This window comes from Pseudomassariella vexata (assembly GCF_002105095.1).
Source record: "Pseudomassariella vexata strain CBS 129021 chromosome Unknown BCR38scaffold_1, whole genome shotgun sequence".
Lineage (NCBI taxonomy): Eukaryota > Fungi > Ascomycota > Sordariomycetes > Amphisphaeriales > Pseudomassariaceae > Pseudomassariella > Pseudomassariella vexata.
In genome coordinates, this window is record NW_024467956.1 from 3021528 (window position 1) to 3038305 (window position 16778).

At 51.9% G+C, this 16778-nt stretch overlaps 4 protein-coding genes across 4 annotated transcripts; 3 read left to right on the plus strand and 1 right to left on the minus strand.

The window, feature by feature from the left end:
* Positions 1-1489: 1489 nt before the first annotated feature.
* BCR38DRAFT_328936 (uncharacterized protein) lies at positions 1490-4069 on the plus strand (the record flags this gene model as incomplete). The annotated part of the gene is made up of 3 exons (XM_040854847.1): positions 1490-1755; positions 1804-3767; positions 3825-4069. 3 exons carry the CDS (start codon positions 1490-1492, stop codon positions 4067-4069), a joined length of 2475 nt encoding a protein of 824 aa, XP_040721333.1.
* Positions 4070-5269: 1200 nt separating this feature from the next.
* On the plus strand, positions 5270-6583 carry BCR38DRAFT_480230 (uncharacterized protein; the record flags this gene model as incomplete). Its single annotated transcript, XM_040863253.1, has 4 exons — positions 5270-5321; positions 5398-5509; positions 5679-6022; positions 6081-6583. 4 exons carry the CDS (start codon positions 5270-5272, stop codon positions 6581-6583), a joined length of 1011 nt encoding a protein of 336 aa, XP_040721334.1.
* A 1739-nt stretch (positions 6584-8322) lies between these two features.
* On the plus strand, positions 8323-13421 carry BCR38DRAFT_480231 (uncharacterized protein; the record flags this gene model as incomplete). Its single annotated transcript, XM_040863254.1, has 3 exons — positions 8323-9345; positions 9460-13350; positions 13413-13421. 3 exons carry the CDS (start codon positions 8323-8325, stop codon positions 13419-13421), a joined length of 4923 nt encoding a protein of 1640 aa, XP_040721335.1.
* Positions 13422-13741: 320 nt separating this feature from the next.
* On the minus strand, positions 13742-16599 carry BCR38DRAFT_404792 (Sec39 domain-containing protein; the record flags this gene model as incomplete). Its single annotated transcript, XM_040857882.1, has 3 exons — positions 13742-14825; positions 14876-15032; positions 15081-16599. The coding sequence occupies 3 exons, from the start codon at positions 16597-16599 to the stop codon at positions 13742-13744; spliced, it is 2760 nt and encodes a 919-aa protein (XP_040721336.1).
* Between the last annotated feature and the right edge of the window lie 179 nt (positions 16600-16778).

A 16778-nucleotide genomic window follows, 5' to 3' on the forward strand; every position in this document is an offset into this window, starting at 1 on the left:
ACTCGGAGTTTTGGAGACTGACCTACCACAGGTACTTTATGTGTGTGTTCGTAGTCCGCCTGAAGCCACCTCCCTATCTTTTCTCACCGCTGTGTAAATTTGACAGAGTTTGGGAGCTTCTTCTTGACCACCGGCCTTCCCAATACTGGCTGCGCAGGCGGTGGGCGGAGCCGTCGAAACAAAAGTGCCTCGCTCAAAGTACACCAAAGTTGACTTTGACACGGATTTGAGGTCGTCGTCTGGTTTAGAAGTGTAGAACTGGACACACTTATTTGGAAACAAAGGCCTCTGCACTACCCCACCATCTCTATGCTCGATCACCTGGACTCGTTACGACTCTGCGACGTGGGACCACATTTTCAATACTAAAAGTTTCTGAACGAACAACTTCGATGATGCATATTTTTTTTATTTTGTAGTTTGGCTTCCACTGAACAGTTCAAAACAAAGTTTTGAAGGCAACTGGAAAAATTCAAGAGACCCCTGATACGGGAGCGGACACCAGTCTCTACTAGAGCCTGATTACCCCGAGTGGGTCGAACTCTAAATGCACGACTATCCGACTATCCGGTAGGTAGTATTTCATCGGTTTCTTGACTCTTGCTTGAAAAAACCAAATACCTACCACCTGCCTGAATCAGTTCGATGAGTCATGGTGTAGCAAGAACAACTACAGCATCACTGAAAGCCCTTCGGACAATTATCGCACTCGAACCATCCTCGGTCCAGTGGAAGTCGGGTTCATTTGCAATGAAGCAATAAGCGTGGTCACCAAACATTCGAGGGCCGTTTTCAGCTGTTGCGCGCTAATGCAATCCCCTGGCAAAACCCCAAGCTTTTGGCGTCCACGCGACAGCCCAAGGACTTGGTTATGCAATGGCATTGCGGTGGCTTCAGCTGGCGCTGGTAGATGTGTAGCCGAAACTGTCGTGCTTCCCCCAATGCGGCACATCTAATGCCATCTATAGATGTCCGAATGATCAGATTTGCTTGGCAGCATATAGTTCCTGACAGTCAAATGACTCTCTCCCTGCAGGGATGCAGTCGTATTTTGTGGGGGCGGGTCTGACGAACTCGTCCCACTTTCGTCATCAGTCCGTCTCTTAGATCTATGGCTTCCAAGTCCCCAGTTCCATCCGAGCGCCCTGGTAAGCTGGCAAGCTGGGCGCAGCAGTCGCAATTCGCAATGTCGTTGGCTGGCCCGAGTCTGACGTTGTTCCACTTTCAGTGTTTCGAGCCTTCTGTCCCGAGGCGAGGTCTTCTTCACTCTTTGTGCCCTGGCCATCCCTTCTCAAAATCCATTTGGAAACTCGCATTGAGGAATCGGGTTCCAACAACGGCTCTTCCGCAAGTCGAGCTCGACACGTTCAACGTCTCCGTTGTCACTCGGTTACAGTACATGTTTATGGAGGATTGAACCTCCAATTTGAATCCACTACATCATTTCCGTTCTGGTCCTTCTGGTCAAGGTCTTTCATTACCCTTCGCCATGAAGTTCAGCATCCTGTCAGTCCTTGGGGCTCTGGCAGTCGTTGCCAATGCCTCCGTGTTGACCCCTCCAGTCCTACCATTAGCTGTGCGAAACCCATATTTGAGCACGTGGCTTGCCGATGCCCGGAAGAACCCATGGGATCATTGGCCCATGTTCTGGACTGGTAGTACCTTCGGGTTTGCCATCATGGCGGCAGTACCCGACACTAACTCCGTATATCCCCTGCTTGGCCGGCCACAGGACTTTCTGCGCGAGAAAGATGGGTTTGTTGTGTCGAAATATATAGGCTTGAGCTAGAGCTGATGAGAAAGTAGCTATGCTGTCCAGTTCCCAAAGTACAACGGGGCCACATTCGACGCCTCGACCACGAACCTGACCTACACCATCTCGAGCCCCAAGAATGGAGATGAGGTCAAGATCAACTTGTCGTTCCTATCTCCCATCACGCCAACCTCGACTTTCCGCCAAGCTCTGCCCGCGTCGTACATGACTGTCCACGTAGAGGGAACCCTGAACGTGAGCGTCTTCGTGGACATCAATGGAGAGTGGGTTAGCGGTGATCACAACAATGAGATAACGTGGGAGCTAGGGAAGGCTGAAGCTAGCACATCGTCTGAAAGTGACGTCAAGTTTTGGAAGATTGCTAGGCGGTTTCCGCAACATTTTACGGAGCACGCAGACCAGGCCGAATGGGGAACCCTATACTTCACTGGGCCTGCCGACGTGGATCACCAGACCGGTGAGGCTGTCTCGTTGCGCCGGTATTTTGCGAAACATGGAGTCTTGAACAATCACCATGATCATTCATACCGCAAGATGTTCGACAACGAGCCATTGTTTGCGTTTGCCAAGCACTTCAAGCTCGGAGGTGGAACGAAATCTTCTCCGAAGAAAGACAGCACCTTATTCACATTCGCTCTCATTCAGGATCCAGTCGTACAATATGCTTCAGCTAGAGGGTTGACTCAGATGCGACCGTTGTGGTCCTCATATTTCTTCACGCCAGAGGAGATGCTTCTATACCACTACAATGACTTCGATACCGCAGCTGCGCTGGCATCCGATTATTCCGAACAGTTAGCCAAAGATGCATTTGCTTCGGGCTCTCAGGACTATCAAGACATTGCGGCTTTGTCTGCACGGCAAGTACTTGGCGCGACCCAATGGTCAGGTACTCCTGACAACCCAATTCTCTTCCTAAAGGAGATCTCCTCCAATGGCAACTTCCAGACAGTTGACGTTATATTCCCTGCGTTCCCATTCTTCTTGTACACGAACCCGCAATGGCTGAGCTATCTTTTGGAACCCTTACTCGAGCATCAGCTTTCTGGTCAGTATCCCAACAACTACTCCATGCACGATTTGGGCTACCACTTCCCCAATGCAACAGGTCATGGGGATGGTAATGATGAATACATGCCTGTTGAAGAATGCGGTAATATGCTGATCATGGGTCTTGCACTGGCCAATGCTATGAGAGATAACCCACGGCCAGCGTTTATCCGGGCAGCGCATACGACAGCCGCTCTTCCACTGGGCCCACGCACGGTGGAGACACGATCCGTTGATGACTACGGCATGGATCTCCGGTGGGAGGACATGGGTACAACCGGTTCTAAGGCCGCTGAGAAGTGGACAATGCGATCATACCCTCTCTGGACGAAGTGGACGGGCTACCTCGTGCGAGAATCTCTCATTCCTGCCAACCAACTCTGTACGGATGACTTCGCGGGTTGGTTGGCTAACCAGACAAACCTTGCTTTGAAAGGCATCGTCGGAATCAGGGCCATGAGCGATATGGCCAACCTTGTGGGTGATACCGCAGACGCGGCCAAGTACCGGCGAATCGCGGATGACTACATCGCAAAATGGCAAGACTACGGTATTTCCAGAGATCAAACGCATGCCAAGCTGTCGTACACATGGCAAGGATCCTGGACTACGCTATATAATCTCTACGCTGACGCTCTTCTCTGTTTCCACATTCCCGAAAACAAGCCACCGCTTGGGACCAGTAGATTCTGGTCTTCGAAGCAAAGTCCGATAGGTGATGACTCTGAGGCCACTTCGAAGTCGACTTTCATCCCCGAGCGAGTCTACAAGATGCAAAGCGATTGGTATCACAATGTCCTTCAAAAGTACGGTTTACCACTCGATCAACGGAATCTACAAACAAAGAGCGACTGGGAGTTCTTTGCGGCCGCTGTAACCAGTAAGAAAACCCGCACAGAAATCCTACAGAACGTTGCTAGATGGGTCAACGAGACGTCTACGGGTAAGCATAACTTTAATACTCCACTACGTGCATATCGCGAGCTAACACGACGCGTAGACCTGCCTTTGACAGATCTATACCAAACTGAAGGCACTGGGGGTTTCCCAGGCGTCAGCTTCAAGGCCCGGCCAGTGGTTGGAGGCCACTTCGCCTTCCTTGCTTTGGAAAGAGCTTGCGGCGGCAAAGCAATGGAAGCACTCAGATATTTGGATGAATCAGAGCCTGCGGTCATCAATGTCCAGGCAGCATTGGAGGCTGACATGCCCGATGGGCTCGATAGCGACGATCCATCTGAGCTATAGGATACGGAGATGCCAACTCTGCTCGAATCGCTGAAGAAAGGGGTGCTTGAGGTGCGTTGAGACCCCTAGGTATATTCTAAAAAGCATTGGATATGACCGGCCCTCAGATATGAAGTAGCATTATGAATTTCTTGCCCAACTTGATTCCTTGCCATTGAACCATCTTGATGAGATACCAATTACAGTGAAGAAATCTGCGGCTCAGTCATGTCTTATTACCTCACAAGTTAGATACGTTTGACAAATTTATCTGCTTGTTTTCAATGAAGCTGTGAGATTGCTGTTTTGTGAAGATGGTAAAGAAGCGGGTTTTCTTCAATCCATCCCCTATCTGGGGGGCCCATCAACAGTCAACAGAATGCGCTAAATGCCTGTTGCTGCTTTGCCATGCGGCGTCCAATCTATCAACTTTAATAAACATTCTCTCGAAGTGCACCTGTAAATGATTGCTTTTAGAGTACTCAGGCGGTTACGATAGCTGTCACGATCAATGAGTGCTAGCCGAAAGGCTTCGGGATATTGGGTGAACCATTTTCCGAGTCCGTTTCTAAACCCGTTTCCAACATGGTGTAAATGCCAACTGGAACGGTCGCTTAAACTTCCGAATGCGGATGATATGGATCCCTCGGTGGCTGCCTGAGATTTTTTTGCCTCGTCTTAGAACGTGAGGCTCTGGACCCGACTTCCTGACCAACGCGTTGCAGCGCCAAACCAAAACGTGACCCCGTTTTTTTTTCTCTTTCTGTCCTGTTTGCCCAACACATTCATCTCGACTTCCTGCACGCTGCGATAATCCATCACAGCTTTGTTTTGCCGACAAACAATTTCGTCCATCTCTTTCACCTAATTCCACATCCACTTTCTTGTAGTTGACGCCAAGCGGCAAAAATCATACCGCGTTAGACTTTGCGCGCCTTCTGCAGCCAGTAAGTTCGCACCTTCCCTATTTCCTCTTCTGTGCCACTGCCACTCTGCCTCGTCGCTTCAACGGTCAAGCCGACTTCATCACAGTATCCCATCCCAACCTTGACCATTCAGCCAGGCTCCTGTTTGCATCACCATCCAGCTGTTCACTCAACTCTCAATACTTCACTTCATTATTACCAACACCTGGCTTTCCATTCAACTCCACTATTGAAATCACACTTGGTCACCAGTCACTCACTTTCATCCGGAACAACAGGCACACCCATCGAAACTATGGCTACCGCCGCAATGGACTACGAGACCGCCGATGGTGATCGCTTCGATGGTCAGTCAATTCAGCCACATGCTGTGTCTCTCGCCAATCCACCTGTCCCCATTATTGACCAAGATCACTCCTGCAGATGACGGCCCACGTTACGAACGTGATCAGCGCAGTGCCTCTCCTCGCGCCTCGCGTGATGATGGCCACGATAGCCGCCGTCGCTCTGCCTCGCCCAATGGCCATGGCGACCGGTAAGCCATCCAGAGCACAAGTCCAAGTCCAGCAGCATTATAAATCCATATACTACTTGACGAGGCTGGCTCCTCTTCCCTTATGCCTGGTTCCCTCTGACCCATGGCACCATCACCAAGCACCACATATGATCAACTTGGAATGGCACGCTAACATTTTGTCTCAAAGCACCATGAAGGACGACAACAGCAGCCGGGACGATGATGGTGCCATCAACCCTGGCTCCAACCTCTTCGTGACTGGCATCCACCCCAAGCTGACTGAGCAGGAGGTTACTCGCCTCTTTGAAAAGTACGGCGAAGTGGAGAAGTGTCAAATCATGAGAGATCCCCATACCAAGGAGTCTCGCGGGTTCGGATTCGTCAAGATGGTTACATCTGACCAAGCCGATGCTGCCAAGGATGGCCTCCAAGGTGAAGTCATTGAGGGTCGAACCCTAAGCATCGAGAAGGCCCGCCGTGCTAGGCCCCGAACTCCTACTCCTGGCAAGTACTTTGGCCCGCCGAAGCGAGGTAAGTTGCGCCGTATATACTCCAGCATATGCCACTTCGGCTAACAGAGCAGATTCAGATGGTCCTGGTCCCCGTGGAGGCCGCTTCGACGATCGCCCACGCCGAGGCGGAGGCTACGGTGGTGGTGGCTACGGAGGCGGTCGTGATGACCCGTACCGATACCGCGGCGGCGGTGGAGGCTACGGCCGCGACTATGACCGTGGCTCCGACCGAGGCGCAGACCGAAGCTACCGTGAGGATCGTGGCTACGACCGTGGCTACCGTGAGGACCGTGGCGGCTACAGAGGAGGTGGTGACGAGTACAGACGTGATCGCGGTGACGATGCCTACGCCGGTGGCCGCATTGACCGATACGCCGGCGGACGAGAAGACCGTGGTGAACGCTATGCCGGCGGCCGTGGCGGTGATGATCGACGTGCCCCAGGCGGTTACGATCGCGAGCGTGGTAGCTACGAACGTTCTGAGCGCGACGCCCCGCGCGCCCGTGATCCCGCTCCTACTGGCTACGGCGAATCCACATCTCGACCGGACGCCCGCGAGACCTATGGAGGTGCGCCTTAACCAACTACAACAACTCTTTTCGGTAATGCTCAACTCCGGCTGCTAATGCATCATCCAGGAAGCATGCGCTAAGGGGACACAACCCTGAGCCGAACACTCGACTTCGTATGGTTGGATCTATGATTACTTCCATCTCCTTCCTTTGATCTTGTTTGTTCCTTTGGGATGCGAATTCGGCGGATACCAGAAAAGTTGCGACATATGGAGTTCTCTCGGCTGGCAGGGAGGAAAAGGCATCGACACCTGTGTTTCTCTATTTCAGCCCTAATTTCGAGAAGTGAGTTCGACAGACAGATGGCGGCGGCGGATTCAGACTCGTCGTCTCACGTCACTAGTTCGATTTCTTTCTCATGGCACGACTCAACTTGATGGCAACATCTGGGCTTTGGTCGACGGCTCCCTGTCCCCATTTCCTATTGGATGACGCTTCATCAACCCTCTACACCATTCCCGTGGATACCATATCGCCTGTCACTTGTATCATTATTTTATTTTCCGAGATTTTCGAGACTTGACGAAGCATGACGACTGCTGAGTTCTCGGCAGCAGCAGCATTTTGCCGGCATTTGGTCGAGACAGCTCAGCATGATGGCCAGCAAAATGCAACACGTAATTAAGCGCAAATTCCCATGGTGCAACATGAATCGACTCGACTTGCCGTAAACTCCGTTGACTTTTCGCCATTTGACCACTCTAACTCGGCAGCATCGTGCGGTACGGCATCCACCGTAATCAAATCGCGCCCGTCTAAACGGTGTGGGTTTCGCCCTTCAGCCTTGCAACGAACCCTTGTGCCATATTCGCCTTGACAACATCATCAACCGGCTATTTTTCGCGCCAGTATTGCAAACCGAGACTGCACTTTGATTCAAAGCAGAGCCTAGGTAATAATCCCCCAATTGAGAATGCTAACTAATGAGTCAGTGCATTGGGGCATATTTCTAGCGCAGAGTTTCTGGAATGCATGGAGGATACCCAGGCCGCATTCATGCATGCGCTGTGCGCACAAAAATGGCTAATTACGCCCGCCAGCAGCTGCTGTCCTATCATATTTTTTGCTACTAGACTAACTGTAGATACAAAAGAAAATAAAATATTCTGAGATTTTCTGCTTTCGTTCACGGTGCGGGATGTCTGTTGTCTGTCCTCTTATAGTCTTCGATATTTTTCTTTGCTGTTCATGTCAACTTGCTACTTGCTGTTTCAGTCACCTTGCATCTATGCCGTCTGCTTCCGTCGGTTCCCTCGAAACCAATGCGTCAGCCTAATTTACTTGACAGGCTTGGCATGTTCAGCCCTTTGTTCCGGAGACGGGGGACATACAATGGCGGCCTCCGAAATATCTGAGAACAGTCGGGAATAGGTGTTCTAAAGATCAGAGACAAAGACATTTACCGGGAGCATCGAGGCAACCCCCAATATTCCCTGAAGTTGAGTCCGAATTGGGTATTTTCTTAGACAAAGGTGAGGATGTGTCAGCAGCTCATAATCTCCTTGGGTCCTCGGGCCCTGCGTCGGTTGAGATGTTACCTTTTTGTCTACTCGTTTATATTTCTAGTTTCTAGTTTCTACTCATCACACAGCTCAGGCCCGAACGTCCTACCAACACATCAACCGCTTGGTCGGGTTCATCCATTATCTGTCTTCTGTGTCTCGTTGTCGAGTTCCTGGCACCGAGTATCTCTTGATACAAGAACACACGGAAAGAAGAAGTCGCAAGTTGCAATTACTCCGTCACCATGTCGAGGAGTATAAAGGCCAGGAGAAGGGCGCGGAGGAGACATTCGTCTCCCCTGCAAGAATTGGCGTCCCTTAGTGACTTGCAAGAGCTGCTTTTCGAGCACATGAGAAGCTCAAGCCGGGGAGACGAAACAATGTCATACAATGAATTAGTCGAACACCTCACATATGCGTTCTTGAGGTACTACCCCCAGCAGGTCGCTCATGTGCTGGATAAGACCAACGAAGCCACAAACGACGCGCAGAAGCGGGTAGAACTGACGAAGGCTCTGAACCAGGCTTTGGAAGAGGTGATGGACTGTCGCGAAACAAAATATGGAAATTATGACCCTTCACGATTCATGCCGATACAGAAGCGGTGCGCCAGCCCGATAGGCTTGGATTCAGGAAGTGGTAGTACTAGTGAAGGCACTTGGGACCCCAACGAGAACAGCGGTGAGGACCAGCAATATGAGCAGAACAATCCCTTGACTGAATCAACGCCGAGCACTTCGAGCATACGCAGTGGGCAGGAGCAGCAAGGTTCTCCTCAAACGCCGAGACACATCGGGCCCCCTGAACCACCTATGGACTACGATCAAGCGAGTAGCGCAGAGCTCAAGGATGAGTGTGGAAGACGTGGTCTGACGAAAGCGGGGACCAAGCGCGACTTAGCAAGGCGGCTGAAAGCAGCGGACGACGCCTACGTCACGCATGACTATGACTACCCGGTGTGGTTGGTGTCGGCGCTGAGGCTGGAGTGCGCTTATTCAGGACTGGATGACGAGGGCAGCAGAGATACTCTCATTAAGCGGCTGCAGGATCATCGGGACAATGGCTCAGATAACACCCCGCCCGTCTTGCCGGATACTTCTTCTCCGCCTCCGCCCGAGCCTACGCCTCTAGATACATCCCGCTCTAATATTAGGCGTGGTCACAGGCCCGGCGGGGATAATCGCAGACCGAGGCGGGACTGGGTGTGGGAGGAGATGCCGGAACAAGCCAGACTCAAGTGGAAAAGGCAGAGAGGGATGATAGAAAGGGTAAGTAAAGCCAGACCTCGCGAGATGAGTCCTTCGGTTTCTGCAGCAACGTAGAGAAAGACACAGACTCAGGAGCAGAGACTCAGACGCAGACAGAAGCTAACAAGGCGCTAGCAAAACCTGCTGCAGAGAGGTATAAGGTACATGGATCCCGAAACCAAGGAGGTCACCCATATCAATTACGAGTGGTACAGCCCGGGCATGCACGGCGGCTTTCCGGGCGAAATGGGTCTCAACCCGTCAGACCGCGAGCCCAAGCAGTGCCACGAGCCCTCCTTCAACGACCTCACCATCACAAACCCGGCCTACTGGGGCGATTTCTACCACGAACCCTGGTGGTTTGGCGACAACAACAGCAAGAGGCGCGTTGACTACGATTGTGACCGCAAGAAGCGCGACGCCAAGAACTGGGCCCGCGCCCGCCGCAACATGCTTGATGATCGCTACGTGCCCCTCGACAAGCTCATGGCCTTTGAGCCCTACACGCCTGACACTATCAACAGGGCAGCTGACGATATAAAGGGGCGAAAGAGGGATCTGGTGCCGAGGGACACGCAAATTATCAAGAACTGTAAGTCAAGAGACATATTGCACCGAGCGTGGAACTACGACAGGACGCCTGCGGATCTTGAGAATCGCAAGGATGCCTACACGCCGCCGCCGAGATCCGTGTTCCCCGAGCCCTTGGTGCCTCAGCCAGAAGGCGAGTTGGCGCCGATGGATGATGATGACAATAATACGCCCACGGGAGGCAAGAACCCCATGGATCTTGATTCAGACGATCACTTTGCTAAGCCGTCGTCTTCTGGAACCGTAGTTTTCACGCCCTTGCCGTTGCAGCCCACGACTTCTCCATCCTCCGGTTTATTCGGAAATACAATTCCCGAGCCGGAACATGTACGAAGGTTGTTCGCACATAGCCCGCCGCGTACGGATTTGTTTGGAACGGCACCCAATGATGATGATGATGTCTTCAAGCTCACCAAGACGAAGGTTGATCGGTTCAGCAAGAAGACGGATGCGTCCTCTTCTGAAGACAACAAGACACCGCTGGTCTCCTCCTCTGGCAGCAAGAAGACGGGACTGGTGTGCCCTGCAGGCAAGAAAGGCATTGGTGGCACTCCTGTACAGCTGCCTACTCCCGATTCTCACACCAAGTTTCTGTCAAATATCAACGACAAGGCCGCTGCCGACGAAAAGCTGCTGTCAAAGTTGAAAGAAGCATCCAAAGATCCCGCCAAGGCAATGTCGATTCTGAATAACATGCTGTTCAGTCCTTCACTGTCAAGTTCTCCACCACCGAGTACATCCACTTGGCAGGTATCCCGGCCCGATCCGAAGAAGGAGAAGTTCTTCCAGAGCTTCAAGGACACGGACTACTTGACACCGCCGCCCACAGAACGCATCAAAACGCCTCCAACCTTATCGCTCAAGATGTGGTGCAAAAGCCTCGTCAGCCCCATGACGCTGAGCGAGGAAGATCAAGAGCGCTGCTTCTGGCAGTGGTGCCGACCGTCAAGTGGTGACGATACTGTGGTCAAAAGCATGGCCGTAGGGTCCACCACAGGAGACTTGGTGACTGAGTATCGTGCTAAATACGCGAAGGTGCCGGAGCAGGAGAAGCCGAAGCTGGAAGAGTGCCACAACGAGGTAGTCGACTATTGCTTAAAGTGGTGGGCCAATTCGCTAGAACGGGACGCCGAGTGGGCTGCAAAGGAGGCGGCGGAGCAGGAGCGGCTGGCGGAGAGAAGGAAGTCGATAGAGGAAATGAACAAGAAGCTAGATGGTATTCTTCAGAAGCAGGCGAAAGAGATGGAAGAGATGAAAAGGGTTGGAGAGTATCTCGATAAACCTAAAGCCGAGATCATGAGAAAGAAGTCGATACAGCAGCAGCAGCCGAAATGCCTTGATGAATTGGCTAAGCCGACAACTACTACCAACGGCGACGAGGCAGTAATTACTAGTACTGAGGAGCCGTCCGGTGAAACGAGAAAAATGAGCTTCCCGCCCGACCTGGAAGTGCACACTATCGAGGTGCACAACCAATTGTACGCTAATCTGTACAAGAAGCCTCATGGCAAGTCGAGTACCCAAGGGACGCAGGTAGTGCCACCCCAGTCTCTTACTCCTAGCAAGGACTGGGCAAAGCTGAGGGATGAAGCGCTCGAGGCTCAAGATGATGGGGAGACGGTGGTTGCTGGCTGCGAAGACCGCAAGAAGTCAGTTGAGGGTATGTTCCCCGGAGTTCATGTTGTTGGATACACGAGTAAGGACGGCGAGCAGAAAGATAAGAAGCCCAAGGGCGACAAATCCTCGACCCCCGGGTCAAAGGGCGAGAAGCCCAAGACTTTTAAGGAACAGAAGGTCAAGGAACGGAAATCGGACCGCAAGAAGCCAAGAGACAATATGTCCTTGTCCTCGTCCTTAAGCCTCGATTCAAGAGACGAAAAGCCCAAGATCTCCAAGGAGCATAGGTCTAAGGAGCGAAAGTTGAAGGGCGACAAACCCAAGTCCAGTGGAATCGCCCCCTCCCACCCTCGGAAGAAGGACACAAGCAAGACCCTCTCCCCCATTCAGAAGAAAGACTCCGGCACGACTGCCAAGAAGCCCGACGATGGCTCCAGCGGAATTTTCGACATAATAAGTTCCATCATTCGTTGGTTCGGCCGGGACATGCCGGAAAAGGAGACGCTCAAGCTGATGGAGAAGACACTGCCCAAGAAAGACGCCGACGAGAACATTAAGAAGTCGCGAAAGAAGCAGAATCGAACTGCTGCTGCTGCTGCTGTTCCTGTTGTTCAACTCACCACTTCCGCCTCTTCCCCGCCAAATAAAAAGAGCGACACGCCCGCCTTCGACAAGATGGTGGAACCATTGTATCTCCAAAGCTTGGTGACCGAAACGAAGCGAAAGTTCTCCGACCCCGACGCGGACATGTTTGGCCCCTCGACCAAGAAAGCAGATGTCGAAACCGGTATTTTCGGCGCCGAGCTGTCATCAACAGCGTTGGAGCCTGTCGGAGGACCTACTGATTTATTCACGGGACCCGAATCGCTACTGCCGGCGGATCCAGACACGAATTTGAATTTTGGGACCGCCCCTTCGTCATCGTTGGGCTCTACCACGGAGAAGACAAACGTGTTTGGACCGTGTTCCTCTGGAACAAAGCGCCACGAACCAATTTCGGTTGGGGTTCACCCGTCTTCGGACTTTAGGAAGAGGAAGAGGAGTATAGTTTCGCCTTCGCCTCAACCAAAGTCCAAGAAGCCATGTTCGTTTGAATCCAACGTCCCGCCATCCGTGTCGGTGACGAACATATTTCGGCCGCCCTCTACAACGCTATCTGACATCGAGAATTTTCCGTCTAGTTTCGGCAAAGTGCCGTCTTCCGGAACACAGACAGACGGTGATGGCGGCACTGAATATTTCGGAACGACGACAGGAGCGGGACAGCGAACGGAGTCGGCGCCCACCGGACTGACTTTCCCACCGCAGAAGTCCAAAGACAAGAGCAAGGACAATGACACATCCAAGCACGAATCCAGGACCGAGGAGAAGAGCAGCAGCAGTATCAGCAGGAAGAAACACCAGTCTCAGCACCCTGCATCCTCGTCTTCCTCTCCCTCCCAAAAGGCCACCGTCGACGCCGCCAAAACGCAACCCCCCACCGACAACGGCATGGCCACCATAAAAGCCAGCATGAAACCGCAACACGAGTCCTGGGCCTCAGGTCCGATCCCCGGAATCAACAATGCCCAGCCTTCAAGCCCGAGCGCAACAAATAAACGAAAGTACGACTCGCTCTTTTCCGCTCCGGAAGATGACGAGGTGTGGAGATGGGACAAACAGGCAGCCATGCAGCTGCAGACTGATAACAAAGGCAAGGGCTGGATGAGTCCCCGCATGAAGCGGGTGGTGACCAAGACGTTGAAGGACGTGGACAAGAGTAGGAGTCTTTCGGCTTTGGGGAAGGGCTCGAGAAGTAGTCATCAAGGGAGTGCTGAGGTAAGTGAGTTGACTTAGTAAGTAGGAAGAAAGGAAGGGTTTGTTGATTGGAAGTGTGCAAGGCAGGGTAGAGAAGATATGTGGGTTTATCACACTAGCTGAATTTTGTGATGGAGTTTGGCGGAGGGAAGGAATATCTGGCCGAGTTTGATTTTCTGTCTTTCTTACATGTCCACTGCGTCCCAGCCAGCTTTTGTTCAGTTCGTTTCGAGAAGAAGGGATTAACCGTGGAATATTTAGAGATGTTTGGGGCAATATTATTTTTGTCCTGCTTTATCATATCATACTGCAATACATTTGACCTGACTGACAGTGGTGAAGTTTAGGCACACAGGGCTGTTATGTATATTTGTATTAGTTCATATGCTCATCAAAAGCGTGAATGTATTCCTCATTCATTCTCATTCGGCTTGACGGGCTGCGCCCCAATCAGCCAACCAACACCCGAAGCCAGTGTCCCCACAGCAGCTTCCCTGAGCTGGTCTCTTTTCCGGGCCTTTGGCTGCCCAGGCGTATGTTCAAGCTCTCCCTGTGCGTCCTGTGCATCGTCTCTGGCCTGTCCACTTCGTTGTAGACTTGACAGCAAGTTGAAGTTCTGTTGTGCCCTTGACATACTTACCCTCGACAGTTCAAATAATGACATGGGGGCCTCCTCTTGTCTCGACTTCGCCCTCGTCTGTTTCTTCACTCCCGCAGGGACTGTCATACTGAACGCTCCCGGCATAGCTTTTACATCTCCCTTGTCATCCCATGCCGACTCTTGTTCATCCTCCGTCTTGACAGCAGCATCCAGCTCTTCCTCGCAACGCCGGAATACGTTCAAAATCTCTTGCAAGGTAGCCGGCGGGGCTATCCGCAGCGCCGCTGATAAACATTCCATTCGCTTTTCGAGATGGCGGATATCAGGATTCCCGCTTGATGTACCGATGTGCGTAGGTCTGAGGGTGCGTGCTGTGCGACGGTACTTGCCGGCCTGCAATGCAGCTTTCCACGAGTAATCATCGACGAAGGCGGAGGCTTGCCTGGCTGAAGATCCAACGGGAGTGGATCCACCTATTGAGCCGAGTCGGTTAACAACATATGAATAGGCTGTCTCGAAGTCATCTTCCGTCAAGGCAGCGTCGACACACATAGCCGTTACCCGTTTCTCCGCAAGCGACCGCTGTTCTGACATTTCTTCAGAGGTTGGGCTAGGTTTCCCCGGCTTGTCGCGAGTGGCCAGTCCAGCTTCTACCATATTGGCGCCAATTTCCAAGAAGTCCTGAAGCCTCGTGTGGCTCTCCGGGTTCTGTTCCAGGACCTTTCCAATTATCGATATGGGATCCGAGTGAACTCTCAAGACTACTGGCCTAAAAGGCTGATTTGGTTTCAGAACTAGCCGATATTTGCTGAGTCCATGTGTTGCCTTGAGGAGAGCCTCAATTCTTTGAGCGGCAGGGTTGTTTTCTGGCATTGTCTTTGGAAACGCATGAATGCTTCTACATGTCAACAGCGGCTCAGAGTAAACATTCAAGCTATAACTTACATGTCATCACACTCTAGCAGGCGGCCCCGGCTGCGATTGGTATTTGAAGCATCATCATAGGCATTCATGGCTGCCGCGATGATGGTACCTTCCAGTACTTCGTTGGAAAGTGGCTTTGCGGGCGAATCCTCAAATATAGATCTTGCCAGCGAATATCCTGTTCTTATTTAGTACAATCCTTCGCAACGCGGGATTTTCGACTGACGGCCACTTGAAAGAAAAGCTTTCAAGCATTCAACTTCAAGAAACTCCTTCTTGAGCTGACCAAACACTCCATGAATCTTCCCATGGGAAGACTCCTCAGCCTCTTCAGCACCCCAGTCCCGTAACCACATAAGTTCATTCCGAGCCCTGATCCAGTACTTGTCGTCGGCTTTGGGTGCGTTATTTCGTAGTTTGTTAATGAAGTTGAGAGCTTCCGCCTCCTGTTCCCGTTCATGCTGAAGGAATGCCAGTTCTCCCGCCCGCCGCACTGTACAAAGTGCGCCGGCTTTAGTCAATATGAACGCGCTCAAAGTCAGCGCATGCAAGAGTCGAGTGGATCTTGCTGAAGGAGTTGTAAGAATATTCGACTCCTCAAGCAAGTTATTGCGCATCATCGTCGCGTTCTTAGGACAGAGCATGGACTCTGTGCCATTATCTGAGTATGGTGGCAGGATTGTGGACGCTACCTGCAATGTGGGATATGGATCTTGATCTAAAAGAGCCATGATCTTGGCGATGATGCTGTTGACACCAGCCAAAGCCTCCACTGAGGCTTCAGGGATTAAGTATGCTGACGCCAAGGCAGCTCGGGCATATCTCTGTTCCAGATAGCCCTGCTCCTCGTCCTTGAACCACATACATCCGTAGCCGCCCAAGTCAACGTCATCAAGGCCATCCCACTGTTCGATGGCGTTTACGGCGACCTTCCACGACTTGGATGCGTGTGTCGTCAGCCATTCAAGCATCTGCTCCCACCCAGGACAGAGGTTCCGTTTGAGGGTAGCCTCGCCGCTCTCGGAGACAACGCAGAGATCCGCTCTGTTGCCGTCTTCGCGCTTCCACCTTGCATCATTATAGAGCCACGGACCCATCAAACCTCGTAAATCACGTCCTATGAAAGGCAAGTCTTCTTCGCGATTACCAGTCTGGTCCAGGAGCAGGCTCACTGCAGCCCTATCATTCAGATTCTCAAATTCTGACAGGGTGTAATGTATGGGGTTGTCGGGATAATATTCGTGGTTTCGTCTCAGTAAAGGCAGCAGGGCCGAGATCATCCAAGATCGAATGCACGGAGAGTGATCCAAGAACGGCACGATCAGGTCTGGTAGCTGTGTGAGCAAGCCAGCCTCTTCATCTACTCGATGGGCCCGCTGTATCAAGAACAGGCTGATAGGATCTCCAAGCGCCTCCTTCGATACACCAGGAGCTGCCAGAGGTAGCAGTCGAAGTCTTCGAACCTTTTTTGTCGCTTCAGTTTCTGTAAAGTGTTCTACTGATGAGCAATCAATATCCTTCGGGTGTTCTTCCACGACGTCGGCGTCGATGCGCTCAAGTAGTGACACGTATTCGCTTGATTTGAGGGTTTCGGGCAGGCAGGTGAGAAGTATTCGAAGCAAAAGCTCGGTATGAAGCACCTTGTCATGTTGCGACGCCAAGGATGTCAAGCTGTCGATATCGGCTTTCGTAGCAAGATGGACAGCGAGAAGAACCACTTTCGGTGCTGATATGCTGGTCGTCATCTTGAGGCGTCAAGATGCATAGTATTCCACAGAACAGTTTTGGGTGGCTAGATGCAGAGGAGACCTTGAAATCAAACTGGCCCGATGCAATAACATGCTTGGAAGCACCGACTTGGCAGTCGCAAGCCAGAGCTGTAAGTCAAATGACGGGTGTGGCTGAAGCTCCACACCAGCCCCAT